This window comes from Carettochelys insculpta, chromosome 11, assembly GCF_033958435.1.
Source record: "Carettochelys insculpta isolate YL-2023 chromosome 11, ASM3395843v1, whole genome shotgun sequence".
Taxonomy (NCBI): Eukaryota; Metazoa; Chordata; order Testudines; family Carettochelyidae; genus Carettochelys; species Carettochelys insculpta.
Genome location: NC_134147.1, coordinates 7,274,362 through 7,299,953, shown reverse-complemented (window position 1 = coordinate 7,299,953; position 25,592 = coordinate 7,274,362). Strand labels below are relative to the sequence as shown.

At 45.8% G+C, this 25,592-nt stretch overlaps 1 protein-coding gene across 1 annotated transcript; it reads left to right on the top strand.

The window, feature by feature from the left end:
• LOC142019262 (uncharacterized) lies at positions 1-25,063 on the top strand. Its single transcript, XM_075005883.1, has 7 exons — positions 1-121; positions 10,342-10,582; positions 11,453-11,495; positions 12,363-12,513; positions 13,708-14,081; positions 17,542-17,644; positions 25,020-25,063. The coding sequence occupies exons 1-7, from the start codon at positions 1-3 to the stop codon at positions 25,061-25,063; spliced, it is 1,077 nt and encodes a 358-aa protein (XP_074861984.1).
• Positions 25,064-25,592: the final 529 nt, after the last annotated feature.

Genomic DNA, 25,592 nt, shown 5'->3' with positions numbered 1-25,592 from the left:
ATGACCCTGCCTCTTCACCATGAGCAGCAGCCAACACCCACGATGCCAACAGACAAGGATGTCCCAGGAGCAAAGCCATACATGGCCTACACAGTGGGCCCTGCCACATGGTGGCTCTGTGGTACCTTTGGGACCATGCTGACCACTGTGATGCCCCCACCCCAACTGGCAGACCCCACAGGGGGCCTTCTCATGGGTGGCAGGTGAGCAGGGAGCAGCCTAGCCCTCCCTGAGCCCCCCCCCCCACAGCTGTGCTCACAGTGCTGCCCGCAGGAGTGGGTGCTGCCTCTTGCCCATGGACGTGCCCATGTGCCAGGTGCTGCGATCATTGGTGTGTCCGGGGTCAGGCTGGCATCCTTGTGGGTAGCCTGCTTCTAGCTGTGGAAGGAGCTGGGAGCCCCCTCCTCCTGGGGCTCATCCAGTCTCCCATGAGCATGGCAGCAGGATGGCACCTGGGCCCAGGGTGGTCTGCTGGGTCCGAGTGGCACAAACTACCACTGTGCCTGGTTTCACCTGTTGGGACTGCAGTGTGAGGTCCTGGCTGAGCCATACTTGCAGCATGTCCCTTCTGCGCCTGCCTCCCACGCCCTGGGCTCTGTGATGTGCAGGGTACTCACTGGAGGGATCCTCACCCAGCTCAGAGGATGCCCAGGATGTGGTCTGGCTGGGTCCAGCACCAGGATGAGGCTGCTGGTCTCTGAGTCTGGCTTCTGTCGGGGCTGAGCCTTGGCTGCCGCCTCCTTCTCTGGGGGCTCCTGCTGTGCTGGGGGGGGGGCCTGAAGCCCCATGTCAAGGCTGAGGTAAAGGGGTGAAGTCCCCCCACCCGAAGACGTGGTGCAGCTCCCTGTAGTGGGGGCAGGAAGTTGGTCCTGTCCTAAGCATCACACAGCATCCCAGGCCCACACATACCGCTGCTGCAATTCCTGGACCTTGGCCCTGACCTCCTGAAGAGTGTGGCGGGGGTGCCCCTGTTCAGCCAGGGCAGTGGCTGTGCAGCTGTAAATGTTGCCATTTCACTGCCTGGCCTGGGGGTCTTGGGAGGTTTCCTCCTTGACCCAGAGATCTAGGAGGCCCTCGATCAGTGGGCTGGACCAGGATTGGGGCCCACCTCTTGGAGCCCCGGTGAGGGTGCTGGGAGCCCTGAGGTTGCTCCCTCTTGCTCAGCCATGGGGGCAATGCTGTCGGAAAGGTGCAGCTGCAAGGGCATTGAACACAGCAGATGGTAGCTCTGCTGCTCACAGGCTCTCAGCTTCCTGCCACTGGGTTCCCTGGACTCCCTGTGGCCTTAAGAAAGGCCAGAGGCAGTAATCATAGCACGCTGATTGCTGTGGACAGGGTGCCTGCTGGGGCACCTGGGTGGCATCCCAGAGGCCTTTTCCATTGACAGAAGGTCCCCCAGACCTGTGTTGGTGGACAGATCTCTGTCGACAGCAGTATTCTTCCTCATGGTGAGCAGTATACAGCTGTTGGCTAAGGTCACACTGATGAGAACCGCTGGCAGCGGTATGCAAATAGGCAATCTCAAAAATGCAAATGGAGGGTCATCTGAATATTCGCTCACTGGCAGACACTGCTGCTAGCACAAAAAAGCTGCGTAAAAGTGGTTCTGCCAGTGAAACCTCCCACCCCCTTTGTCAGAAGCCTCCTATGCCTGAGTTTTTTCAGGGTGTAAGAGGCTGCCGACAAAGGGGGTCAGGTTTGCTGGCAGAATCACATTCACACAGCCTTTTTAGTGCCGGTGGCAGCATGTACCAGTGAGTGAATATTCAAATAAGCATCCATTTGCATTTTTGAGACTGTCCATTTGCATACTGTTGCCTGCGGTTCACATCAGCGTAACCTTAGCCATTGACAAAAGTGCTCTGTTCTGTTGATTTACTGTCGACCGAATGCACTTTGTAATCTGGATGCTCCACGGGTTTTGGGAACAAAACCCTGCAATCTAGAGATAGCCTTAGAGAAGAAATTGAAAAAAGTAGCAGTTGCCTGCTTTACAATTTCCCCTCACCCCAAAGAATCCTTTAATTCAGTCTGGCTTCCATCATTATGATTTTTAATTATGAAAAATAAAATTGGTGGAAAAACAGGACATGAAATCCACAATACAGGCCAATAGTCACTTAGGAAATGTTATTAACCTTATATAGAATAATTTACCCTGACTCAGTCACCTACAGTGTTCATAAAATTGCTCCCAGTATAAGCTTTATGTCACCCCCTTTATTTACAGCTCTGTTAGCAGATGTGCACATGAGGTCCTGCAATAGTTTATACAGAGCAAAACTGGGTCAATTGTCATCAATCAAGGTAGAAGTGAACACTGAACTTCTGATGACATCACAACCAAACTTTCCCTGTAATGAAACATGAAACCAAAAACCAGCAGCTTATGTTTTAATTTAACGCCATTCTTGGGACTCAACACTAGATTTCCAAAAAGCAAAAGAAACAACCCCACCCAGATAGGAAAATGGTATTTAAAAAAGGAAGATTAAGAACTAAAACATTAAATAACTGGGAAAAGTAAACACAGCTTAGGTTGCTACATGTTCCTACCAGAATAGTGGACTTCTACACGACAGTGAAGTATTCAGGCAGATGAATGCAGAATCGAGGATTAAGACAGAAGTGGAACATGTGAGAAAGAAAAAATTCAGATCCAGACAAACAGTTATGAGAACAAATAAGCACGAAAGCTTACAGGCCATAGCACCTCAGAGACTAACAAATTTATTAGCTCATGAGCTTTCATGGGTAAGACCCACTTCTTCAGATGATTGGAGTTAAAGTGGATGTGAAGAGTGGGTCTTACCCACAAAGCTCATAACCATTTGTTAGTCTCTCCGAGGTGCTACAGGACTGCTTACTATTTGTGAAGTTACAGGCTAACGTGGCTACTCCTCGAGACTAGTTATGTAGCTAGTGTGACAAGCACTAAAGTACTTCAGTTTCCAGAAACCACTGAGGCTGTGTCTAAACTACGAGATAAAATAGAATTTGAAGGCGTTAGCTCGATATTAAAATGTGACTGTCTTCACAGTTAATACTATTAACTTGATTTATTAAGCCATAGTACTGATTACAAAATACTGATATTATGGGACAGGTTTAGTATGAAATTCAAATTTAAAATCATGAATCAAGGTTAGTGTGGAAGCATCTTGTTCTTAATTCAAATTTATTAGCCTCCAGAAGTGTCCTGTGTGGCTGGGTTGACAGGTTTGTGAATTAGGAGTATTTTTATGTCTGTTTTATGCCCATTAATTCTTTGCCTAAGAGAGTTTGAAGTCTGTCCAATATACAAAGCATCTGAGCATTGTTGGCACATGGTGGCATATATGATCATAGAATCATAGAACAATAGAGCTGGAAGAGACCTAAAAAACCCATCGAGTCCAGCCCCCTGCTCTAAGCAGGACAAAACCCATCAGATCAGCCCCACCAGGGCTTTGTCGAGGCGAGACTTAAACACCTCCACGGATGGAGACTCCACTACTTCCCTGGGTAGACCATTCCAATGCTTCACCACCCTCCTAGTGAAAAAGTTTTTTCCTAATGTTCAACCTGGACCTTTCCAACCTCAACTTGAGACCATTGTTCTGTGTTCTGCCATCCATGACCACTGTGAACAGCCTCTCTCCAGCCTCTTTGCAACCTCCCTTCAGTAAGCTGAAGGCTGTTATCAAGTCCCCTCTCGGTCTTCTCTTCTGCAGACTAAACAGTCCCAATTCCCTCAACCTTTCCTCATAAGTCATATGCTCCAGCCCTCTAATTATTTTGGTGTCCTCCACTGGACCCTCTCCAGTGTATCCACATCCTTCCTATAATTGGGGGCCCAGAACTGGACACAGTACTCCAGATGCGGCCTCACCAAAGCCGAATAAAGAGGAATAATCACTTCTCTGGATCTACTAGCAATGTTTCTCTGAGGAACACGAAAGCGTGCCCGTGATCTGTGAATAACCCAGTTAGGTCCAGTGATGGTATCTCCAGAATAGATATGTGGACAAAGTTGGCAACGGGCTTTGTTGCAAGGAAAAGTTCCAGGACTGGTGTTCCTGCGGTATAAACTGTGGTTGTAGGTGAGAATGCTCATAAGGTTGGGAGGTTGTCTGTAGGAGAGAACAGGCATGTCACCTAGGGCCTTCTGGAGTGTGGCATCCTGAGTAAGGATAGATTGTAGGTCTTTAATAATGCTTTGCAGTGGGTTGAGTTGTGGGCTGTAGGGTAATGACCAGTGGTGTTTTGTTCTTGGCTTTTTGGGGCCTGTCTTGGAGTAGCTGGTCTCTGGGTATTCATCTGGCCCTGTCGATTTGTTTTTTTATTTCTCCTGGTGGGTAGTTCAGGTTTATGAATATTTGGTAAAGGTCTTGTAGTTTTCAGTCTCTGTCAGTAGGATGAGAGCAAATGCGATTGTACCTAAGGGCTTGACTGTAAACAATGGATCTGGTTGTGTGTGCAGGATGGAAGCTAGAAGTGTGTAAGTACAGCGATCCGTGGGTTTCCAGTAGAGTGTGGTACCGATCAGGCCATCCTTGATTTGTACTGTAATGTCCAGGAAACGTATTTCTCGCATGGAGTAGTCGAGGCATAAGTTGATGGTGGGGTGCAGATTGTTAAAGACTCTGTGGAAATCTTCTTGAGTCTCTATACCATGGGTCCAAATCATCAATGTATCTTAAGGATAGGAGGGGAAATAGGGGACGAGAGCTGAGGAATCATTGTTCCAGGTCAGCCATACATGTATTAGTATATTGTGGGGCGATGCAGGTGCCCATAGCAGTTCCACTAATCTGGAGGTATAAATTGTCCCCAAAACGGAAATAATTGTGGGTGAGAACAAAGTTAGAGGTCAGACACCAAATTGGCTGTGGTGACATCAGGGATGGTATTCCTGATCACTTGTAATCCGTCTTGCTGTGGAATATTAGTGTACAGAGCCTCTACATCCATGGTGGCAAGGATGGTGTTGTCAGGAACTTTTCCGATGTTTTGTAATTTCCTCAGGAAGTCAGTGATATCTCAGAGATAGCTGGGAGTGTTGGTGGCATAGGGTTTGAAGAGGGAGTCCACGTAACTGGATAGTCCGGTGGTAAGGGTGCCCATACCCAAAATGATAGGGTGTCTGGGGCTTCCAGGTTTGTGGATTTTGGGAAGTAAATAGAATAATCCAGGTCAGGGCTCAGATGGTGTGTCTGAGTGAATAAGGTTCCACGTAGCAGCAGGGAGTTCCTTAAGTAGTAGTTGTAATTTCTTTTGGAATTCCAAAGTGGGATCAGCAGTAAGAGGTCTGTAAAATTTGGTGTTGGAGAGTTGTCTGGCTGCCTCCTATTCATAGTCTGACTTATTCATGACAACAGCATCCCCTTCATCAGCTGGTTTGATTATAATGTCTGGGTTATTTTTGAGATTCTGGACAGCATAGCATTCAGCATAGTTGAGATTGTGTCTCATTTGGTATTGTTTGCGTTTAATGTCAATCTGAGCATGGTTGCGGAAGCACTGTATGTAGAAATCCTGACTTATGCTATGACCGTCAGTGGGAGTCCACACAGAGTTCTTCTTCTTTTGGTGTTGGCTGGGGGGGGTCGAGAGAGTCAGACTGTTGTTCATAGGTGTGTTGGAAGAATTCCTTTAGACAGAGGCGGTGAAAGAAGGCTTCAAGGTCACCACAGAATTGTATTACATTCGTGGAGGAAGTGGGGCAGAAGGAAAGACCGTGGGACAAGAGAGACTCTTCTGCTGAGCTGACTTGGTAGCTTCAAAGGTTACCAGTATTGTAAGTTGAGCTGTTGTTGTTGTAGTTGTAGTATCCTGAGGTGTGAAGTAATTTAGAAAATTTATTCTCTTTTCTCTTTTGTAGTAAGTGGAAGTATGTTTTGTAAATTTCTGGTCTAGTAAAAGTAAAGCCTTGTTCTGTGGGGTCTTGCATGGATGCCAGATTATTGTTGAGGATTTCAAGTTCAGAGTTCATTTTTAATCATCTTTTGTTTATTGTAAAGGATTTTGATCAAGTGGTTCCTCAGTTTCTTAGAGAGCGTGTGGCATAGATGTTCGCTGTAGTCTGTGTAGTATGTTGATTGTAGTGGGTTTTTCACTGTCAGTCTGTTGGGCACCGTGTCCATTTTCTTGCATTTGGGGAGAAAGATGATGTCTGTCTGGATCTGGGCGAGGTGTTTTTTTCATGTAGTTGATAGATCTCCATTCCAAACGGCTAAATGTAGTCCCTTGCATGTTGAATACTAACAGAGAGAAAGCCGTGCTAGTCTATGTACTATCAAAACAAAAAAGCAGTCTAGTAGCACTTTAAAGACTAACAAATTAATTTATTAGGTGATAAGCTTTCGTGCCTGAAATATTGAGTATGTTCTGGTATGGCTATGGTCTGAAGAAGTGGGTCTGTCCCATGAAAGCTCATCAGCTAATAAATTATTTTGTTAGTCTTTAAAGAGCTTTCTCTCTGGAATATAAAGAGTAATTAATCTTTTGCTCTCTCCAAGATACATCACAAGATGATTTTAGAAAAAAATAATATTACTCTGCATATTAGTACGTTGGCTTAATAGAATCTTGCATTCGCTTACTGACAGTCTAGGATGGGGTCAGCAACAAAAACAGCAAGAAGAGCCTTTTTATAATTCAGTAAAAACCTCAATAATTCAGGAGCTGCAATGCATGTGAATACAAGATGGTCCTTAACAAATAACATCAAACCATACTTTTTGTAACCCCTATTTTAAGTACAATGCACACACAACAATTTGTAATGTGATACATGTTTACTGCAGGATGTTCACTGTTTATCAAAAATAATCAGGAGGTTTTGTTTTTAAACTTTGCAATAATAATAGTAATAATAATAACGTACATCTCATTGAGCTGGAATATCATGGAGTCTAGTTCCCTGCCCTATTGGCAAGGAAAAGCAACATCCCTAGGGGATTTTTTTTTCTCTAAATGCTTGTTTAGCCCAGGCAGATTTCTTTAAGGCTTGAACTAACAACCACAGGTTTACCAGGCCAGTCCACAAACTACTGAGCTATCTCTTCCCCTGTCAGGTACTTTCAAAGAAGTCCTTAATGAGCTGCATGTGGCACTGCAGATTGCCAACCACCAATCTAGGAGATTTATAGAAACCTCTGTCACAAGGGGAACTGACATCTCTGCTAAACATGATTAGCTGTAGCATGAACCTTAGTACTGAGAGGATGTAGTACAACATAAAAACTATTGCAGGATTTCCACAAACAGTTTCATAATTTTCAGCAGCAAGTAAAAAGGAAACAGTGAGAAGTTACCACTAAGAAAAATAGTTAAGACATGAACAGACAGAATGCGTTTTTGGAAGCAATCTTCCTGAGTTTGTTTACCTGACCCTAGAAGCTTGATTGATTAGTGCATTAGGATACTTTAGACTAAATTATGTATGATGTATTTTTGAGTACTTTTTTTTAACCCCATTTGATAAATTATACATAAACAACAGCACAAGCAGTCATTTATGGGATGGAGTTTGGAATATACCCCTTGTATTCTCATACCAAAAATGTAAAATGGAACATGAAGCAAATACAGAGTTTTGTACCTATTACAGAAATCAGCTGTAAATTTTCTCGTTAAACAATAATAGTACAATAACTGTAATAACAATAACTTTCAGCAAATACAAGTTAGAATTTGTTGAAACCAAAGGATAGAAAAGGCTTAAACACTTTCTTTTATAAGGCCCTATTTCTAATGAGTCCCAGCTGTGAGCCTCTCAATCTATCATTGACAGTTTTCACAGTCTTTGCTGCTTAACAAAATTTTCTTTCTTCTTTTTCTGCAAAATGTTAGTAGCTTTTCTGTCCCCTTTTTAGGTACAGGGTACAATCACTCCTGCTGTTGGGTCATCCCAAAGGGTTAAAATAAAAAGATTCATGTTATCCATAATGCTTAATGACTTTTTGTATGAGATGTAAACCAGGGTGCCGGATTTTTTGTAGCACAAAGAACTTAGTCTCATGTTTAAAGTTAATCCTACGTGTAGGTGTTTGTAGAATCAGGGGCTTACTTGTTTTGTATTCCTCCTGTACAGTAAACAGGTCTTTTCCTCTCTGTTTTACATATTTACTAAAGTATTTGAGTACTTTCACAGGTTAGCTCTTTACTTTGATCTCTGAGCGGCTGTAAATGCTGCGTGCAGGCTATGCAGCTATATAGAAAGGTATATGTGATCAGACATTTATATTACAATTAAAGGGAGCTACCAGTTCTCAGTACTTCTCATAATCAGGCATAAGCCAGATCATGTTGGGCGCCCAAAAACCAAATCACAAGATCAGTGGCTTCTTTTGAACTTTTGGGCCCTGATCTTCCAAATATTTATGCGCATGTGTGTCCTTCTGTTGATGTAATTGGGATTATTCTTGTGAGTTAAGTTACTCATGCGCAGAAGAGTTTGCAAGACTGGGTCTAGTTGGGGGTAATTCTGGATGCTTTTTCAAGAGTATTGTTCTAATGTGTCATGGCCAGTATTCCTGTAAGCTGAGCACTTGGGTGGCTGCCCAGAAGAAATTCAGGGCGCTCAACTGATTAGCAGAGTGCTCACAGCCAGAAGCATCTGTTTCTATGGTGGTGCACATCTGCACATGACTTGGTGCACACAACAAAATTTATTCCACCTATTGATGGAAACTTTTACAGGGAAAACTGACCACGGCACATGGAAATGGCCCTTTGTAAAATAAATAATAAAAATTGCTAAGAAGTCAAACAAATGATCCATATGCAACTGATATGAAGCTTCAGACCCTGCTTGAAAATTGAACTAATCCATACGTCATCTGGTAAACCCTGGCATACTCACCATATCTACCACTGGTTGACATCTCCATACTTGGAGATACGTGTGTGATTCAGCACCTCTCTATAAATATTTATGCAAGTCAGTAGGCCTATTTATATTAGTAAACTTACACATAGACCTTTACAGAAGAATATTGTAGTACTTTCAGATTGGATTATATAAGTGTGATTGAAAGTAAGAATAGATTGTCATAAGTCCCACAGAACAATATTTTGTCCATGCATCTAATACTTTATATCACACTAATTTACTGATTCTCTAAATGGAAACCACTTGTGTGTGTGTAGTTTGCACCAATTACACATATTGGTTAACCTCATCTCATAGGTGTATTTTACTATTCACGCCAATGTGGTTACACAAAGGCTTCAGTCCTCCAAACACTTACACAGATGCTCAGCATTAAGCATGTGAGTAATCCCTTTGACTTCTGCGAATTCTTCACATGCTTAAAGTTAAGATCATCTGTAAGTAATTGCAAGATTAGGGCCTACATTAGTAATGGACAGAGATTGGTTATTACAGGAAATTGGCAGATTATCTTGTTTAGTGGTTTATTTCCCCCCCCACCCCCCACCCCCCACCCCCATATAATGAAAACTGGGACCTGACATCTACTACAGCAAAGAAATAATAAGGAAAATCAGAGGTTTAGAGACTATTAGTGTGACTTTGTTTGGGGGGAAATATAATCTTTTTTCAAGAACTATTGCTTTTTCTGGTAATGAAAATAGATAATGGATTATTCTGTCTTTTTAACTATGAGAACTGATAATAGAGGGAATATAATATTTTGGTTTTTGAAAGTAGCTTTCCTTACTGATTCTACAATCAAGACTTTATTGTATGTTTGTGGAAGAAAAACATGTTTAAGAACTACCAGCATTCTTTTCTTGTGGTGTAATTGTCATCTCTAATAAGCATTGCATTTAAATTAAATTTAGACTAAAAAAGGGTTGCATGTAAACTAAACTTATACTAAAAAAAAAAAAGTAGATAATCTTTATCCTTTTAACATTTGGGGGGAAAAACACTGAGGGGAGGGAGGTGAGCAGTGCTAGACTTAGTCTTCTGTATGTATGGATTCTGTTTTATTATTAGATATAATAACTTGTCAACATAGAAATATCAATGGTGGTAGTAACTGGTTCACTCCCCCCCCCCCCCCTCACCCGGCCAAGTTCTCATAACAAAAAATGTGTAGTCTGTTTAAAAACAAACCCTTTTTACTATCAAAATTATAGATGATATCCCTTCCTGCCCTGAACCTAGTAACAGGGAGCTAATTATATAAATAATTACACTTTATTAAAAGAATATGTAGATGAAAAGAGTTGAAACCCAACACAAGTAGTAGTGTGTGTTTCAAACGTGGAAGTAATCTTTTTTTTTACTTGTTAATATTTAGTAAGTCTACACTACTTAATATGCTATAAGATACAATCATCCTGATATCAGACTTAGCAGGGATTGTTAAAATTAATGAATTTAAGAGGTAAATACTCATTCCATAAAAACATATCCGCTAACTTTTCTTCCATTGTTTTCAGTGTCCATCTTTGAGATGCCTTCACCATTCCTTGTGCCTCACACAAATCTAACTTCTCCTGACCCTGGAATTTCACAGCTTCCAATTTATGCTTTTCGAGTCACAAAAGAGAAGACTAAAGGGAAAGGACAATACAAAAGAAACAAAATAAATAAAGATGATATTAGTTATCCGAGCAACTTCAAGTAAGTGCAGAAAGATCTGTTTGTTTGTTTTGAAATATTAAGCTGGTTTATGGTGATCAGTAGAGCATCCAGTGGAACAAAAATAACTATTGTCTGGGTATCAGTTTTTTCTATACAACTAAGAAATACCCAAAATTCCTTTTCTTATTCTGCACTGGTCTTGTGTAGCTGAGAAAAGGGCTAGGAATTTGCCTTATAAATTTTATACTTTATGCAGATTGCTAATAGTAATAAAATGTCTAACACCCACAACCTAGCCTAGAAATAGTCTATTAGACCAGGGGTAGTGACTGGGCTACCCAATTACAGCATGGCTCCCCTCTACCCTAGGGTTCCCTGCACCAGGAGCAGTTCACCAGCCAGACACTCTGTGCAGCTGGGTTTCTCTGGACTATGGATGTTGCTAGACAAAAGAGTGCTGTACAAGAGTTTCAACCTGTACTAGAATGTTATCCAAGCAAGACTAAACATATTGCAACTTGCGACTGTTGCTTGACAAGCCCTGTATGTTACTTAAACGTTGGTGGCTGGGGGGGATGACTTGTTAGGCTCTGGGGGAAAAGCATTTGCCACTTAAAGTACAGTAAACGCAGTAGGGATAGGCACACAATCTCAACTTCTGCTTACAACTGTTCCTGAAGCAACAATTTTACATTGCCTAAGGCTGCTTCCTATTTTCTATGCATGGGAAATGTGGTGCAGTGTCTATGATCATTTCAAATACATTACCCTTAACATACTAGAACTGGAGTGAAACTGACACCTAGTATATTTCCAATATGTCTCAAGTGAGGTATATGGCGGTTTTTAATTTACTTAAAACTGTTACTAAAACTTCTGTGCTCACATGAACAAATATTTTCTACATAGGCACTTGGGCCATATGGGATGCAGTCGGCAAACTGGATTTGCTGTAAGTATTATCTGTCTTAGCTAACCAATACAACTATCAACTGATAATACTTCTGTTTGTGGGGAACAACTGGAAAATCTAGAATTAACACTTCAGTAGTTTGATCATTATCATCATGTCCAACATCTCAGGAAAGGCCTAGGGATAAATGGAAAGGCATCTTCTGTCTTGCTGAAGAGTGGCCAAAATGGATTGAGGGCATATTGTTACAGAAAACCAGTCCACTTTAGATTGGGTAGTGAATCACTTTTAACTTAGCTCTTTGAACCTATTTGAAAGGTACAAGAAACAATAGATGGCTATTATGAACTAACACATCACATTTCAAGGTGGTTTTCCCCCTCCCCCAATACATGGCTTTTAATAAAGGACTCTGCAAGAATACATAGTTATTTAAACTTTTTATTGGATAAAGTAGTGCCACTATTTCCAGGAACTTATTAAAAATGCAGTGTGGAGCTATGCTTTTTTTTAGTTGTCTTAAAATAAGACAGCAGAATGCAAACAGATCTTATTTAGTGAAAGCTTTAACCAACTTGTATTGCATTCAATGCAATCTGGAGACTAATTAGAAATACTCAGTTTGAAAAACAGGTTCTGTACTAGGTAGCTGCCAACTTCTGTTAACTTAAATTTTGAGACATTTGCTGGAGTTTTGAAGAAACAGTGTTGCTGAAATTGTCTTCTCCAAACTGTACTCTTCTTCTTCCTCCCCCCGCCCCCAAACTTCAGGAAGGGAAACAAAAGTACATTAATCTTGGACTGTTGAAGGTCCCTCAGTGGGGGTAGGGGGGAGAGATAATTTTGAAAGAAGCTACTCTTGTGATAGCAGAGAACTAAACTTGACTTCTACTGATCATCTTACAGGCCATCTTGGATTCAGATCTGAAGAAGCTATTTGTTCAGGCTGGTATAACAGAGGATCATCTAAAAAACAAGAGAACCTCTAAAAAGATCTTTAAAACAATTGAGAGGAAAGGAGGAATAGAAGCTTTACGGGAAGAGGTTCAGATGAGAGGTACTAACTCAGTGGCGGGCAGCCTGTGGCCTGTTGATTATGTGCTTGGCCCAGGGGACCCTTTGTTTACCATTGTCAATGCACAGGGTTGCCAGATCTTGCTGGCTTTCACCCAGTTATTTTCTTCCTATTGGTGTTAAAGTGACATGCACCTGAAGTGAGGTGCATGCTGTTTGTATGCAACATTGGAAGAGCCTTGTACTCCCTCTGCAGCCAAAATGCGGCTATACTTCAGTCTGTAAATTCTAGGTATCCAAGTGCAGTTAGCAAAACTACACTGTCCTGGGAGACAATCTTGTGTTCTGCTGAGATGGAGGCCCACTTACTAGCCTAGGTTGCCCCTCTTTGTACTAGACTCTGTAAGCTTTGCCTTGTTACAAAAGCAAGTAAAACGAGACTTCCTGGATGATAAAGCTGAAGTAAGTGAAGATTTCTTCCATATTAATAGGGAATATACTTAGAGGCATTGAAAGCATGCAGGGAGGTGAGGGTAAGCAAGTATCAGAGGCTACGTCCACACTAGAGAGCTTTTGACAGAAGCCCTCCCAGAAGAGCTCTTCTCAAAGAACGTCTTTTAAAAGAGCGTGTCCACGCACACAAAAGCAGCTCAAAAGAGAGCATCTATGCAGACCCTGCTCTTTGGAAAGAACGGAAGAATCAGGCCCCATGAGGATTACTTTTGCGGGGGGGGGGGGGGAAGGGCCTGTGGTGCATCTACACGTTTTCTTTGGAAATGGGGGTGCCCTTCCTGAAATGGGAAAGGACGAGCGATTTCAAAAGGAGCACTGCATGCTTTTGATTTACTTTTGAAAGAATGCTTTTTGTGTGTAGACGCTCTGTGGGATTGTTCAAAATAGCTCCCTTTTGAAAGAACTTGCTAGTGTAGATGCAGCCAAAGGTTGGATTTGAGCTTCCTAAGAATGCAGGGTGGCTAACATCCTGGTGTTGCTCTAGGCACCTGAGTAGACTGGCTATTTTTAAGAGTATTAATAGCTGGATATCTGGCCCTTTCTTTTGGGCTGTGTAATGTCTCATCATTACCCTTTTGCATAATAGGGTATAAGTGCCTCATTCGCTCCAAGATTTCTGATGAGCTGAAAACTGCTAGAGGGTAGTTGCTGAGAGTGATTGCCTATGAAATATGTCTGAGACAGATATGTTCTTAAGTTTAATGTATAGCTTCTTTTTCTACAGCCACATCTTCAGGATCTACTTCTCATCCTCTGCTTCATGCCACGTCCTGTTCAGAGCAAATGTTGACTTTCAGTCCCAGTACTGAACTAAATTCTAGTTCGGCTCTAAGAGCAGACAATAAACTCAAAACAACTCAACTAGCACCTCCCTCTACATCAAAGGTACTGTTACCGCCATGGAAAGTCCCTGCAGTTGTCATTGCACCATCACCTCCAGTGCCATCTCTGTCTCCTAAGAAGCCATCACCAGTGAGTCTGCAAGGGACTCTTGGTCTGAGAAGACAACAGTTGCATGAAACAAAGACTGAAAAGACCCCCACTATGAATCAAAATGATCTAATGGGCCAGATCAGAAAGGGAATCCAGCTGAAATCAGTAAGCATTTTTTAACCAATACTAATTCATAGTAATGAGCATATGAAGTATTATTAATGTATCACAAGTAATGCAAAGTGAAGTGTTGAATGTAAGGTGCAATTTCACACTTGGTTGACTAGGAAGGTGAAACAAGGTTCATATTAGCCAGTCTGTATGAGCATGTTAAACTTCCTCTTGTAAAATGGCACATAATTTTAAAACCATATTTAAGAAGTACTTTTTCTAGGCTAACAGCAAAACTGTGAGATGATGTGTGGGTTGTTTCCACCCCGCCCCGCCCCCCCCCCGCTAAATGCAGAATTCATGATGTGGTCTTTCAGTAAGCTACTTTAGAAGGATCGTTTAGAAATGTTAGGGTTGGAAGAGACCTTAGGAGGTCATCTGGTCCAAACATCCAGCTCAAAGCAGGACCAACCCAAACTACATCATTTCAGACAGGGCTTTGTCAAGCCAGGCCTTAAAATCCTCTAAGAATGGAGACTCCACCACTTCCCTAGGTAAAGCATTCCAGTACTTCTCCAGCCCAGTAGTGAAGTAGGTTTCCCTAATAGTCATCCTAGACATCCCCCTCCCCCCACTGCAACTTGAGACCACTGTTCCTTCTGTCTGTCACCACTGAGAACATCCTCTTTGGAACCCCACCTTCAGGTTGTTGAAGGCTGCTATCAAAATCCCCCTCAGTCATCTCTTAAGACTAACCCAGTTCCGTCAGCCTCTGCTCATAAATCATGTGCTCCAGCCCCCTAATTTGTAGCCCTCTGCTGGATTCTCTCTGCATATTGCCCTCCACCTTTGTGTGGTGGGTGCTCCAAAACTGGATGTAATACTCCAGATATGACCTAACCAGTACCAAAGAGGGATATGTGGGAAGTGATTAATCTCCTTGCAGTTCTCTTACTAATGCAGCCCAATATGCTGTTAGCTTTCTTGGCAACAAGGGCACACTGACTCCTGTCCAGCTTTTCATTTACTGCAGTCCCTAGGTTTTCATGCAGAACTCCTACTTAGCCAGGTTTTCTCAAGTCCATAGCAATGCACGGGGTTCTCAAATCCTAAAATGAAGGATTCAATATTTCTTGTTGAACCTAATCAGATTTCTTTTGGCCCAATCCTCTAATTTGTCTGGCCACTCTAGACCCTAGCTCTAATCTCCAGCATATCAACCCCTTCCTTCCCCATCTTAATGTCACCCATCAACTTCCTGGGGGTGCAGTCCATCCCATCATCCAGTTCATTAATGCTGTTGAACAAAACCAGCCCCAGAACCACCAACTGGGGCATGTTGCTTGATACCAGCTGTCAATTAGACATTGAACCATTGGTTGAACTACGGGTTGAGCCTGACAATCTAAATCTGGTCCCCATGTAGCCCATTCACCCAGGCCATGTTACTTTAACTTGCTGGCAAGAATGCTGTGGCAGACAATATGAAGAGCTTTCTAAAGTCAAGGTATTTCATGTCTACCATGTTCCTCATAGCCACAGTCAGCAATAGATGGCGTGGTTTACTCTTGGGGGGGATTCTATGCTGACTGTCCTCTTACAAGTTATCCTGAGGATCTGCTCCATGACTTTTCCAGGGACTGAGGTGAGGCTGACTAATCTATAGTTATCCAGATCCTCCTTCCTTTTTCGGGGGTGCGGGAGAGGGGGTGGTTAAAGACACTATATTTGTCTTTTCCTCAGTCATCACAGATCACCTCTGATTGCAATGAGTTTGCAGAGGCGTTTATCAGAGGGATGGCCGTGTTAATCTGTGTCTGCGAAAAACAAGGTCACGTGGCACCTTAGACTGACTTTTGGAGCTTAAGCTGTCATGGGCAAAGACCTGCTTCATCAGATGTATGTGAGGGAAATACCAGAGGCAGGTCTAATTATACAGGCTTATGAAAAGGAGGGAGCCCCAGTCAGAAGGAAGGCCAGAGCTGACAATGTCAGTTCAGTCAGGAAGGATGTGGCCAACTTCCCGCAGCTGATGTGGCCATGATCTTTAAAATGGCATCAGCCAGTTGTCTCTACATCATCACGTGCACAGCTACAGGGAGCCAGACCTATTGCACATCCAGCTCACATGTTTAACCATTTGAGGGTTGCTCAGTGGGTAGGCCTGTAGGAAGAGGGCCTAGGATGGAGAGGGTGCAGGATTCAGGGCATGGGGCTAGATAAGTGTGTGGAGGCAAAAGTGCTATTCCAGGGAGATGGGCCGGGGGGAGAGTGAGGGGGCTGCAGTCACACATACCAGGTCCCTGTTGCTTTTCTTCCTCACTCTGGGGGAGTGAGGGGAATGTGCCCCACCTATGTGTTCCTCTACCCTGGGCTGCATTTCTCTGCCCCTCTTCTGGGCAGCCCAGAGCAACACTTTGCTCTCTCCCTAGTTAGAGGAAGTAGAAAAGAAATGAGAACCTGATGTGGGGCTGCAGCATCCTGAAATGGTGGGGGTGGGGGGAAAAGCAGGGAGTTTGGTTCTGGGGCAGTCCCAGAGGGGGTGCTCTCAGCCAGCCCCTTTCACCTGCCTGCTGCTGAGCAGGGTATCCTGCAGGAAGCCTGGAGTCAGACTGGGAGCACGGCAACCCCCCTACCACTCCCTCAGCTGAGTGCCCCAGTCAGCTGGCTTCTTGCTGGGGTGCACTGGCTTGCTTTCATCTCTAGGGAAATGGTTCAGCTTTTGAATTTCTCAGTCCCTCTCCTTGCATGCCCTCAGGTGGTTTGGGCAGTGCAGATCAGGCTCTGAGATGAGCAGAGCCACCTCTGGGATGGAGTCCTGCTTGCCCCAAATATGCCATGCTTACAAAAAAAGGGTCTTTTCCAGCAAAGGGTTAGATGTAAGACTCCACCTCAATTTAGGACTGGATGAGGGTAAGCTGTGGCACAACGAACAGGGCACGGCATGAGGCATCCTTATTATCCACCTAGGATGACCTGGGAATGCTTAACAGATTGTTTAAAGAATTCTTAGACTTAATAGCCAGAATCCTCAGTGTTAGTTTACTGATACACTCCTGTGAAATATTTTGGCAGAACTGTGCTCATCAATTGGAATGTTCATCCCAATAATTTTTTCCCTAGCCTAAAAAGCCCTTAGCAAAAAACATTTGTTCATGTGTTAATTTTACTAGGCAGTGACTGCATAGACATCTTTCATGATCACTCTTAGTAGCACCTAGTATATTAGGGGAGACTGGACAACAAAAAGTTTGAAGTTGCAGGGGCTACTGTTTTTAAGGTTTTGTTTGCCTTGTTCAGGGACAGTATCAAGGATTCTATAAAATGGAGACAGGAATGTGAACATGGTGTGGATGGAAAGGGCAGGCTTGCCTATTGCTAATCTCTAATACAGTATCTCTTACCAGAGTGTCCATGTTCATCCAATGTCCATAATATCCTATGATTCCAGATCACAAAATTCATAGCTCCATTATAAAGCTAAATGATCACTCCTATTAATTTATTTAAACAGGTGACTCTAAGTCCAACATCACCACAGTTACCTAATGATGGAGGAATAGTAGCTGCTCTTAGGGATGTTATTCAGAAGAGATATCAAACCCTTTACTCTTCAGGTATGCTTATCTTTTCTCTTTGCTTACATTTGTTTTGATGCTTTTCCTGTTAAACTAGGAAATTTTACCAATGCCTATTGGTATAGTAGCTGGAGAAACATCAAGGCACTATTTTTAGAATACTTTCAGCTTGATTCTGAAAAGGTTTACTATCTCAATTTATTGTCCTCTGACAGAGGTTAGTGTGGCTTTGGGAAATCACCCATAGACCAGAATTTTTTAAATAAAAGCTTACATCGTAGTCCAGTATTAGAGGAAACATCAAAATTTGGCAAAACAGTAGATTTTGCTCTAAACAACTTGTTCCAGGAGTGACGACATTGTAGTCAAACTATGAGATGTACTTCCCTGGTCTGGCACCCTCGGGAGCTCAGTGGGCCTGAACAAGGGATTTTGCTGGACTGGGGAGGCCAACAGCCCTATCCATGCCTTGCTGGCCATACAAGTGTGGCTCCCTGGCTTGCCACCTTAGCCAGCCCCCTGACCCCAGCTCCCCTGGTTCCTTCCTGCTGAGGGGTATGGGGAGACTCTGCCAGGACAAGCCAGTGGTCTGGCCCTGGTCCCCTGCAGGGGGCTGCCATGGCAAGCAAGTGGCACCAGCTCTCTGGTCCAGGAACATCTTGGCCTATGTATTGTATTCCCTCAAGGCTGCCATTGTGATCACAGCATTGAAGTACAACTTTATAATACCAAGAGGCTTCAGAAATTTTAAACTCTTTAATTCTTTCTTCCTGCATATAATCTATACCGGCTCCACCTAGGTCCTTAAGTGTCCCTACTATTTTTTAACTTTGAGAATGCAGAGGTCTTGCAAGTACAAATCTGACTTTATAGAAGGGAAACACGAACCAGCCTTTCTGGATTCAAAATGCAAATATTTGAAAACTATGGTTCTTCCTCGAGTGTCCCCGTGGGTGCTCCACGATAGGTGTCGGGCTTGCCCCGGCACCGCAGATCGGATCTGTCCAGCAGTTTCTGCTGGACCGCGCATGCGCCGGCGCGCACTGCTCCCTTGCGTGCTCCCGGCCACGTGCGCGATCCGGTCCCTTCTTAACCGCCATCAGCTGCAGACGGAATCTGCTCAGGCTGCAGCCAGAGTCAGTGTATTTAGAGTTGTTAGAGTTTCAGAGTTTGTTTGTTGCAAAAAAAAAACAAAAAACAAAAAAAACATATGTAGAAAGTTCTTAGTAAAAGAGAAGGAGGAGCGGAGGCAACGCAGGGACATGAAGGCCAGTAGGCCTCCTGCCGCAGCAGGCTGGGGTCCGTGAGAGGGGAACAGGCATAGAGAAGGTGCTAAGTACCCTATTAACAGCTCAAAGACTCACCGCGATGTCCTCTTCAGGATTCAAAAAGTGTGAGTCGTGCCACGAAGCTATGCCAGCCTCTGATGGGCATAGTCAATGCATTAGGTGCCAGGGGGAATCGCACGTTACCCAGAAATGCTCCTTTTGTGCAAAGCTCACAGCCAGAGCCAGAAAGGACAGAGAAATGCGGCTGAAAATGCTGCTGTTTGTTTGATAAGGCCCTCCAGCCAGACGTGCCAGAGAGGCCTCAATCGGAGGGACCTACAGGGCTCCATAAAAGGAAGGCGGTGTCCCTCACCCATTCGGTGCAGAAACGGAGGAAGCTCTCTCCAGCCCGATCCCTGCCGGTGGCCACAGCGAGCGGGACGGGCGTAGCACACAGCCCCCAGCCGCACTCACAAACAAGCAGCAGCGCACATGGCAGAGGCTGAGCCTCCGATTACTAAGCAGCCAGCATGCACAGCCTTCAGAGCGGCGGCCAGGCAAGCGCCAGAACCGGCGGCACCGCCGCAAGCGGCACAGACCCCCGCGGCGCCAATGGTGCAGGGCCAACAGGCACACAGCCTGCAGGCACCGGAGGAGGCCATCCGCACGGCACCGCAGATAAGCGTGCTGAGCGCGGGGCCGAGATCCCCGGCACAGGAAGGGGCAGAGCCAGCCCCGCAGGGGAGGGAAAGGCAGCAGCAAAAACCTGGCACCGCAGCCCTTCTCTGGGCAGGGCTGCTCTCAACAAGACCTCCCCTTATGCTGCAAACACCAACCAAGAGACATGGGTCTCCCCCAGCCTACCCAGAGCCTCCTTCTCCGTTCCTCCAACCAACGTCACCATGGCTCGGGCCACCCTCGCCCTTTCTGGGATTTGACCCCCTGGAGTACTATCACAAACCAGTTTCACCATTGTCTCAGTCATCCAGACGATCTCGCTCCCCCAGACATCGGGGGTATGCACCTCGAGAGTGGTCCAGGTCTCCATCCCAGGAACCATGCCCGTGCTGCCACGGTTGTCCTTATCACACTGGGCATAGACACCACAGGCAGACACCCAGGGGCAGGTCCCCCTCGACTGTCCAGTATCCCCGTGGGCACTCACAGACGGGGACAGAAACACAGTTGTCTCAGGGGGAGTTGATTTTGGAAGCCCGAGATTTTCCCTTGCAAGCCTCCAGTGAGAGGGTGTACCACTGACAGCAGGAGCCTGAGAGTTCAAGGGAGGTCTACCCTAGTGGTTCCTCCTTGTCCTTCCCCGACAAGGCTACGGCCCCCGGGGATGTTGCCCCCCCGGATGACCTCAAACAGTTTCAGGAGCTGTTAAAAAGGGTGGGTTTCACACAAGTCATCCAAACAGCAGAGGTGCAGGAGAAGCACCACAAGCTCCTCAAAAATCTGAGGCCTCCGGCCTCGTCCAAAATCGCTATCCCGCTCGACAAAGCAATCATGGCGTCTGCTACCACCATATGGCAGACTCCGGCTTCTGCTTCACCTATAAACAAGAGAGCGGATAAGAAATACTTCGTCCCAGCAAAGGGCATGGAGTTCCTGTTTAGTCATCCACAACCAAATTCACTGGTGGTAGAATCGTCTCAGCAGAGATCGAAGACTTCCCAGTACAAAGCGGGGGGAACAGACAGAGATGCCAAGAAGCTAGAGCTATTCGGCAGAAAGGTGTACTCCTCCTCCACCCTGCTGCTGAGAGTGGCAAATTATGCAGCACATCTAGCGAACCACAATTTCGATGATTACTCCAGGCTTACTTCTCTCATGGATTCACTTCCAGAAGATAAGCCGGTGCTGAAGGCCATCATGCAAGAGGGCTATGCAGCTTCGAGGACAGGAGTCCAGATCGCCCTGGACGTAGTGGACATGGCAGCACACTCAACGGCTACGGCAGTGGTCATGCACAGGGAATCCTGGCTCCAGACATCGGGTATCCCGAGGGATCTGCAGGCAAAAATTGTCGATCTCCCTTTCGACACGCAGAAGTTGTTTGCAGAGTCAACTGATTCGGTCCTTCATTCCAGTAAAGACTCAAGAGCTACACTCAGAACCCTGGGTATTTATACCCCTCCATACAGAAAGGAAAAAGTATTACCCTCAACAAAGGCGATACCCGTACCAACCTCAGCGTGCTCAGTACCAATGGGGCTACGACGAAGGGCGGCATCAACAGCAACAACAGTATAGAACTCCTAGGCGACGTTCCCAACGGGGCCGTGCATCCTCGGGGCAGGCCCAAAGGCAGCAAGTTTGACGGACAGGTCGAGGGCTGCACTATTACTACCATCACACAATGTCATCCACAATTAATGTTCCATCATCACCTCCGACCGTTCCACTCACAATGGCAAAAGATCACTACAGACAAATGGGTATTGGAGATCATAGCCACGGGTTACGTGATCCCCTTTCAGTCACTCCCACCGCCAAGACCTCCGCCCAGGCCTCATCTCAGGGATGCCTCCCACGAGGCGAAACTCAAGCACGAGGTGGACCACCTGATGCTTATGGGGCGGTCGAAAGAGTGCCGGAGCGACTCCAGGGGAAAGCGTTTTATTCACGATTCTTCCTCAGAGAAGAAAACAGGAGGCTGGAGGCCCATCTTAGATCTTCGAGGCCTCAACCGGTACTTGCGCAAGCAACGTTTTCGGATGATCAGAGTCGCCTCTATACTCGTGGCACTGGACAATGGAGATTGGTTTGCAGCCCTCGACTTACAAGATGCGTATTTTCATATAACGATCCACCCGGCGCACAGACACTTTCTCCGGTTTATGGTCGGCAAAGAACATTTCCAGTACAAGGTTCTGCCATTCGGCCTCTCCTCGGCCCCCAGAGTCTTTACCAAGACCCTGGCAGTGGTGTCAGCCTACCTGCACAGACCGGGGGTATTCATATTCCCATATCTGGACGACTGCCTACTGAAAGGGGCCTCGAAGGCAGAGGTGCTACGCATGATACGCGTAACAGCAAACACGTTTTCATCGCTCGGCCTGGTCATCAACCTTGCGAAGTCAAAGATCGACCCCACACAAGACACAGAGTTCATAGGGGCACGCATAAACTCTATCACAGCAAGGGTTTATCTACCCGACGCTCGCTTTCGTGCCATCAGCTCCCTAGTGCAAGTCATTACATACAGCCCCATGGTGCCGGTTTTAACGTGCTTGCAGCTGCTAGGCCACACGGCAGCGGCAACGTTCGTGGTACAGAATGCCAGATTGCATATGCGTAACCTGCAACGTTGGCTGGCGAGCGTCTACAAGCCGGCATCCCACACCGTCCACAGGGTGGTGTCGCCCACGACAGAGGTGCGCAGATCCCTACAATGGTGGGTAAACCCCAAGACCATGCTAACGGGTACCCTTTCACCAACCACAAATCTCTCTTTTTCTCACTACCGATGCCTCCCACATAGGGTGGGGAGCACACATTGGTGTAAAGGTGACGCAAGGACTGTGGTCCCCTACGGAACAGTCACTGCATATAAATATACTGGAGCTCAGAGCAGCGTTCAACTCCTGCAAACACTTTCGAGACCACATACAAGGCAAAGTAGTCGGGATCAATACAGACAATACCTCCACCATGTTTTATATAAATCGACAAGGAGGGGCTTGATCCCGTGCCCTATGTGCGGAAGCAGTCCGGCTCTGGAACTGGTGCATCGCCAACAATATAACGTTGAAAGCCTCGTACTTACCAGGCGTTCACAACGTGAAGGCAGACCAGCTGAGAAGGCGCTTCGCACTCACACACGAGTGGCAGATCCGCTCCGATCTGCTACGACTGATCTTTCATGCATGGGGGTTTCCCCAGATAGACCTGTTTGCCACTCAACACAACAAGAAGTGCCCCCAATACTGCTCTAGGGCAGGACTGGGACGGAGGTCCCTGGGGGACGCATTCACGATTTCATGGAAGGGCCCCCTGCTTTACGCGCTCCCCCCCCCCCCCCCCCCCACAGTGCTCATCCACAAGGTCTTGCAGAAAGCCAGGAGGGAGAGAGCCCACCTGATCCTAGTAGTCCCAACGTGGGATAGACAGCAATGGTTTCCCTTGCTTCTGCGCATGTCGGACCACCCACCGCTTCCCCTTCCGGTGGCGCCGGACCTGCTCACTCATGCCCAGGGGTCCATAGTGCACCCACACCCCCGAGGCCTGCGCCTACAAGCATGGCTAATCCATGGCTCAGCTCCCTAGAGAGTACATGTACGGAGCGAGTACAACAAGTCCTGGAGAGTAGCTGAAGGACCTCCACCAGGAAGACCTACAAGCAGAAATGGACTCGATTCACTGCATGATGTTCTACCAAGCAATTAGCTCCCCTTGATGGGCCTATACCTGTAATACCAGAATACTTACTGGACCTCGAGAGGAGGGCTCTCCCTATTCTCATTGAAGGTCCTCTTCATGCCGAAAAGCCGATATAGCGGCGAGGTGGAAGGGCCCACGGTGTTTGCCCATCCTATTGTTACCAGGTTCCTGAAGGGGCTGGTAAACCTGTACCCCCCTTGGAAACCGCTTCCACCATCGTGGAGCTTGGACCTGGTGCTCAGCACGCTAACGGGACCACCATTTGAACCCTTAGCCACAGTTTCCCTCAGTCTCCTTATGATAAAGACAACCTTCCTTCTTGAAATCACATCAGCTCGCAGGGCGAGTGAGCTCGCAGCAGTGATGGCAACGCTGCCCTGCATGGTATTCTCACAGGAGGCGGTAACCTTAAGGTTGCACCCAGCCTTTGTTCCAAGTTTCTTCAGAGTTCCATCTTAACGAACCAATAGTTTTACCCTCGTTTTACCCGAAGCCTCACAGCTCCAGTAAGGAGGCACGCCTGAATCTCCTGGACGTGAGGAGGGCGTTGGCCTTCTACATAGACAGGACTAAGTCCTTCCGGAAAACGGACAGACTCCTAGTCTCTCTCGCTCCCAGGTCAAAAGGAGAGGGTCTCTCTTCACAGAGAATCTCGAAGCACATTGTGTCCTGCATAAAGATGTGCTATGAACTTCAGAAAACCCCTTTACTGGCCCCACCTAGGGCTCACTCTACCAGGGCGGTGGCGGCATCAACAGCCTTTTTCAAGGGCATCGCGCTAACAGACATCTGCAGAGCGGCGACGTGGTCATCCTATGACACCTTCGCCAAGCATTATGCCCTACACCGGGTATTCCAAGAGGATACCCGCCTCTCGACAGCAGTCCTTTTGGGGGCAAGCTGCACATAAACCGATTACCCACCTCCTTTCTTGGGTTACTGCTGGGTAGTCACCTATTGTAGAGCACCCACGGGGACACTCGAAGAAAGAAGTCACTCACCGTAGTAACGATGATTCTTTGAGATGTGTTCCCGTGGGTGCTCCACCACCCGCCCATCCTCCCCGCTTCGGATCTCTGTTTAGTGTTTTTTCAGGAGCATCCGAGGCGGTTGGTTGGTCAAGGAACTGGCGGGGACCGGATCGCACACGTGGCCGGGAGCGCGCAAGGGAGCGGCGAGCGCCAGTGCATACGCGGTCCGGCAGAAACTGCTGGAAAGATCCGATCTGCGGCGCCGGGGCGAGCCCGACACCTATCGTGGAGCACCCATGGGGACACATCTCGAAGAACCATCATTACTACGGTGAATAACTTCTTTTCTGACCTAGGGGAAAGACTACTTGAAGGCTCTCTAAACTAGTATACCAATTTGTGCTTGCTTTATCCTCCCTCCCTGCCTTTTGGATGGGCAATTTGCATACTGAGTTAGCTTGTAAAGTTATGCCTATATTGCATTTAAATCCATGAAGCTCTACTGTGATCTGACTTGGTGACTTTCAAGCTGACAGGAAGAATCATTTGGAGATAAACTTGAAACCTGTCCAGTCCTGAAGGCACTAGATCCCCCTGGGATCGCTAAGTTTATAAGCAATCACTAGATGAGTTGTGTACTATAATTTAAGTATTGGGAGATGGCAATGGGAAAACATGCCTGTCTAGTTAGGTTGCAATATAAATTAAAGGTACTAGCTATAATAGAGTAGTTCCTAAGTCTTTGTCTCTGTATGAGTCACTAGTATACTCTAAAACTAATTTTTGCAGGTGAGGAGACTGGGTCAGAGAATGAAGAGGAATGGGAAGACTAAAAGGCTCTGTTTACCTGAGGTATAAGAATCACAAACACAGTTACTCCTCTTTCCCCAAGTGAGGAAAACTTGAACTCAGTTGCTTTTGTGTAAATATTATCTACTAAAATATCAAATTGTAGATGGATTTTTAAACCAACTTTCAGATGTTAGTATGGAGTTTATAAAATAAACTATTTTAAAAAAAATAGTTCTTCTAGAAACTACTTGACATTTGCAAGTGGTCAAAATATAATGAAGACAGGCTATCTACTGCATGATTAAAACAATTCAGAAAACTCTTGGGGAAAACTAACCTGTGCTGAGGTGTGGTCATAGAAGTCCCCCTTGGAGTTGTTCCCCATTACACTACTGCTGCATACCTTGCTCTTTGGGGCAGTCCCCCATCACTGCTGAGCCAGATCTTCTGGTCTCCCTCTGTCAAGGTACAGAGTTGGGGTTACCATCCTCCTGGAGAGCAATGCAGACATGCACAAGCCCCACCCCCCCCTAAAAGGGATCAAACCCGAAATAAATCCACAGATTTTTA

Bases quoted from the DNA above. Each gene is read 5' to 3' on its own strand.
- LOC142019262 (XM_075005883.1), top strand. From the start codon at position 1: ATGACCCTGCCTCTTCACCATGAGCAGCAGCCAACACCCACGATGCCA. The intron at 122-10,341 runs GTACCTTTGGGA...AATGAATTTAAG, and splicing joins TGCCACATGGTGGCTCTGTG to AGGTAAATACTCATTCCATA. The intron at 17,645-25,019 runs GTATGCTTATCT...TAATTTTTGCAG, and splicing joins TCAAACCCTTTACTCTTCAG to GTGAGGAGACTGGGTCAGAG.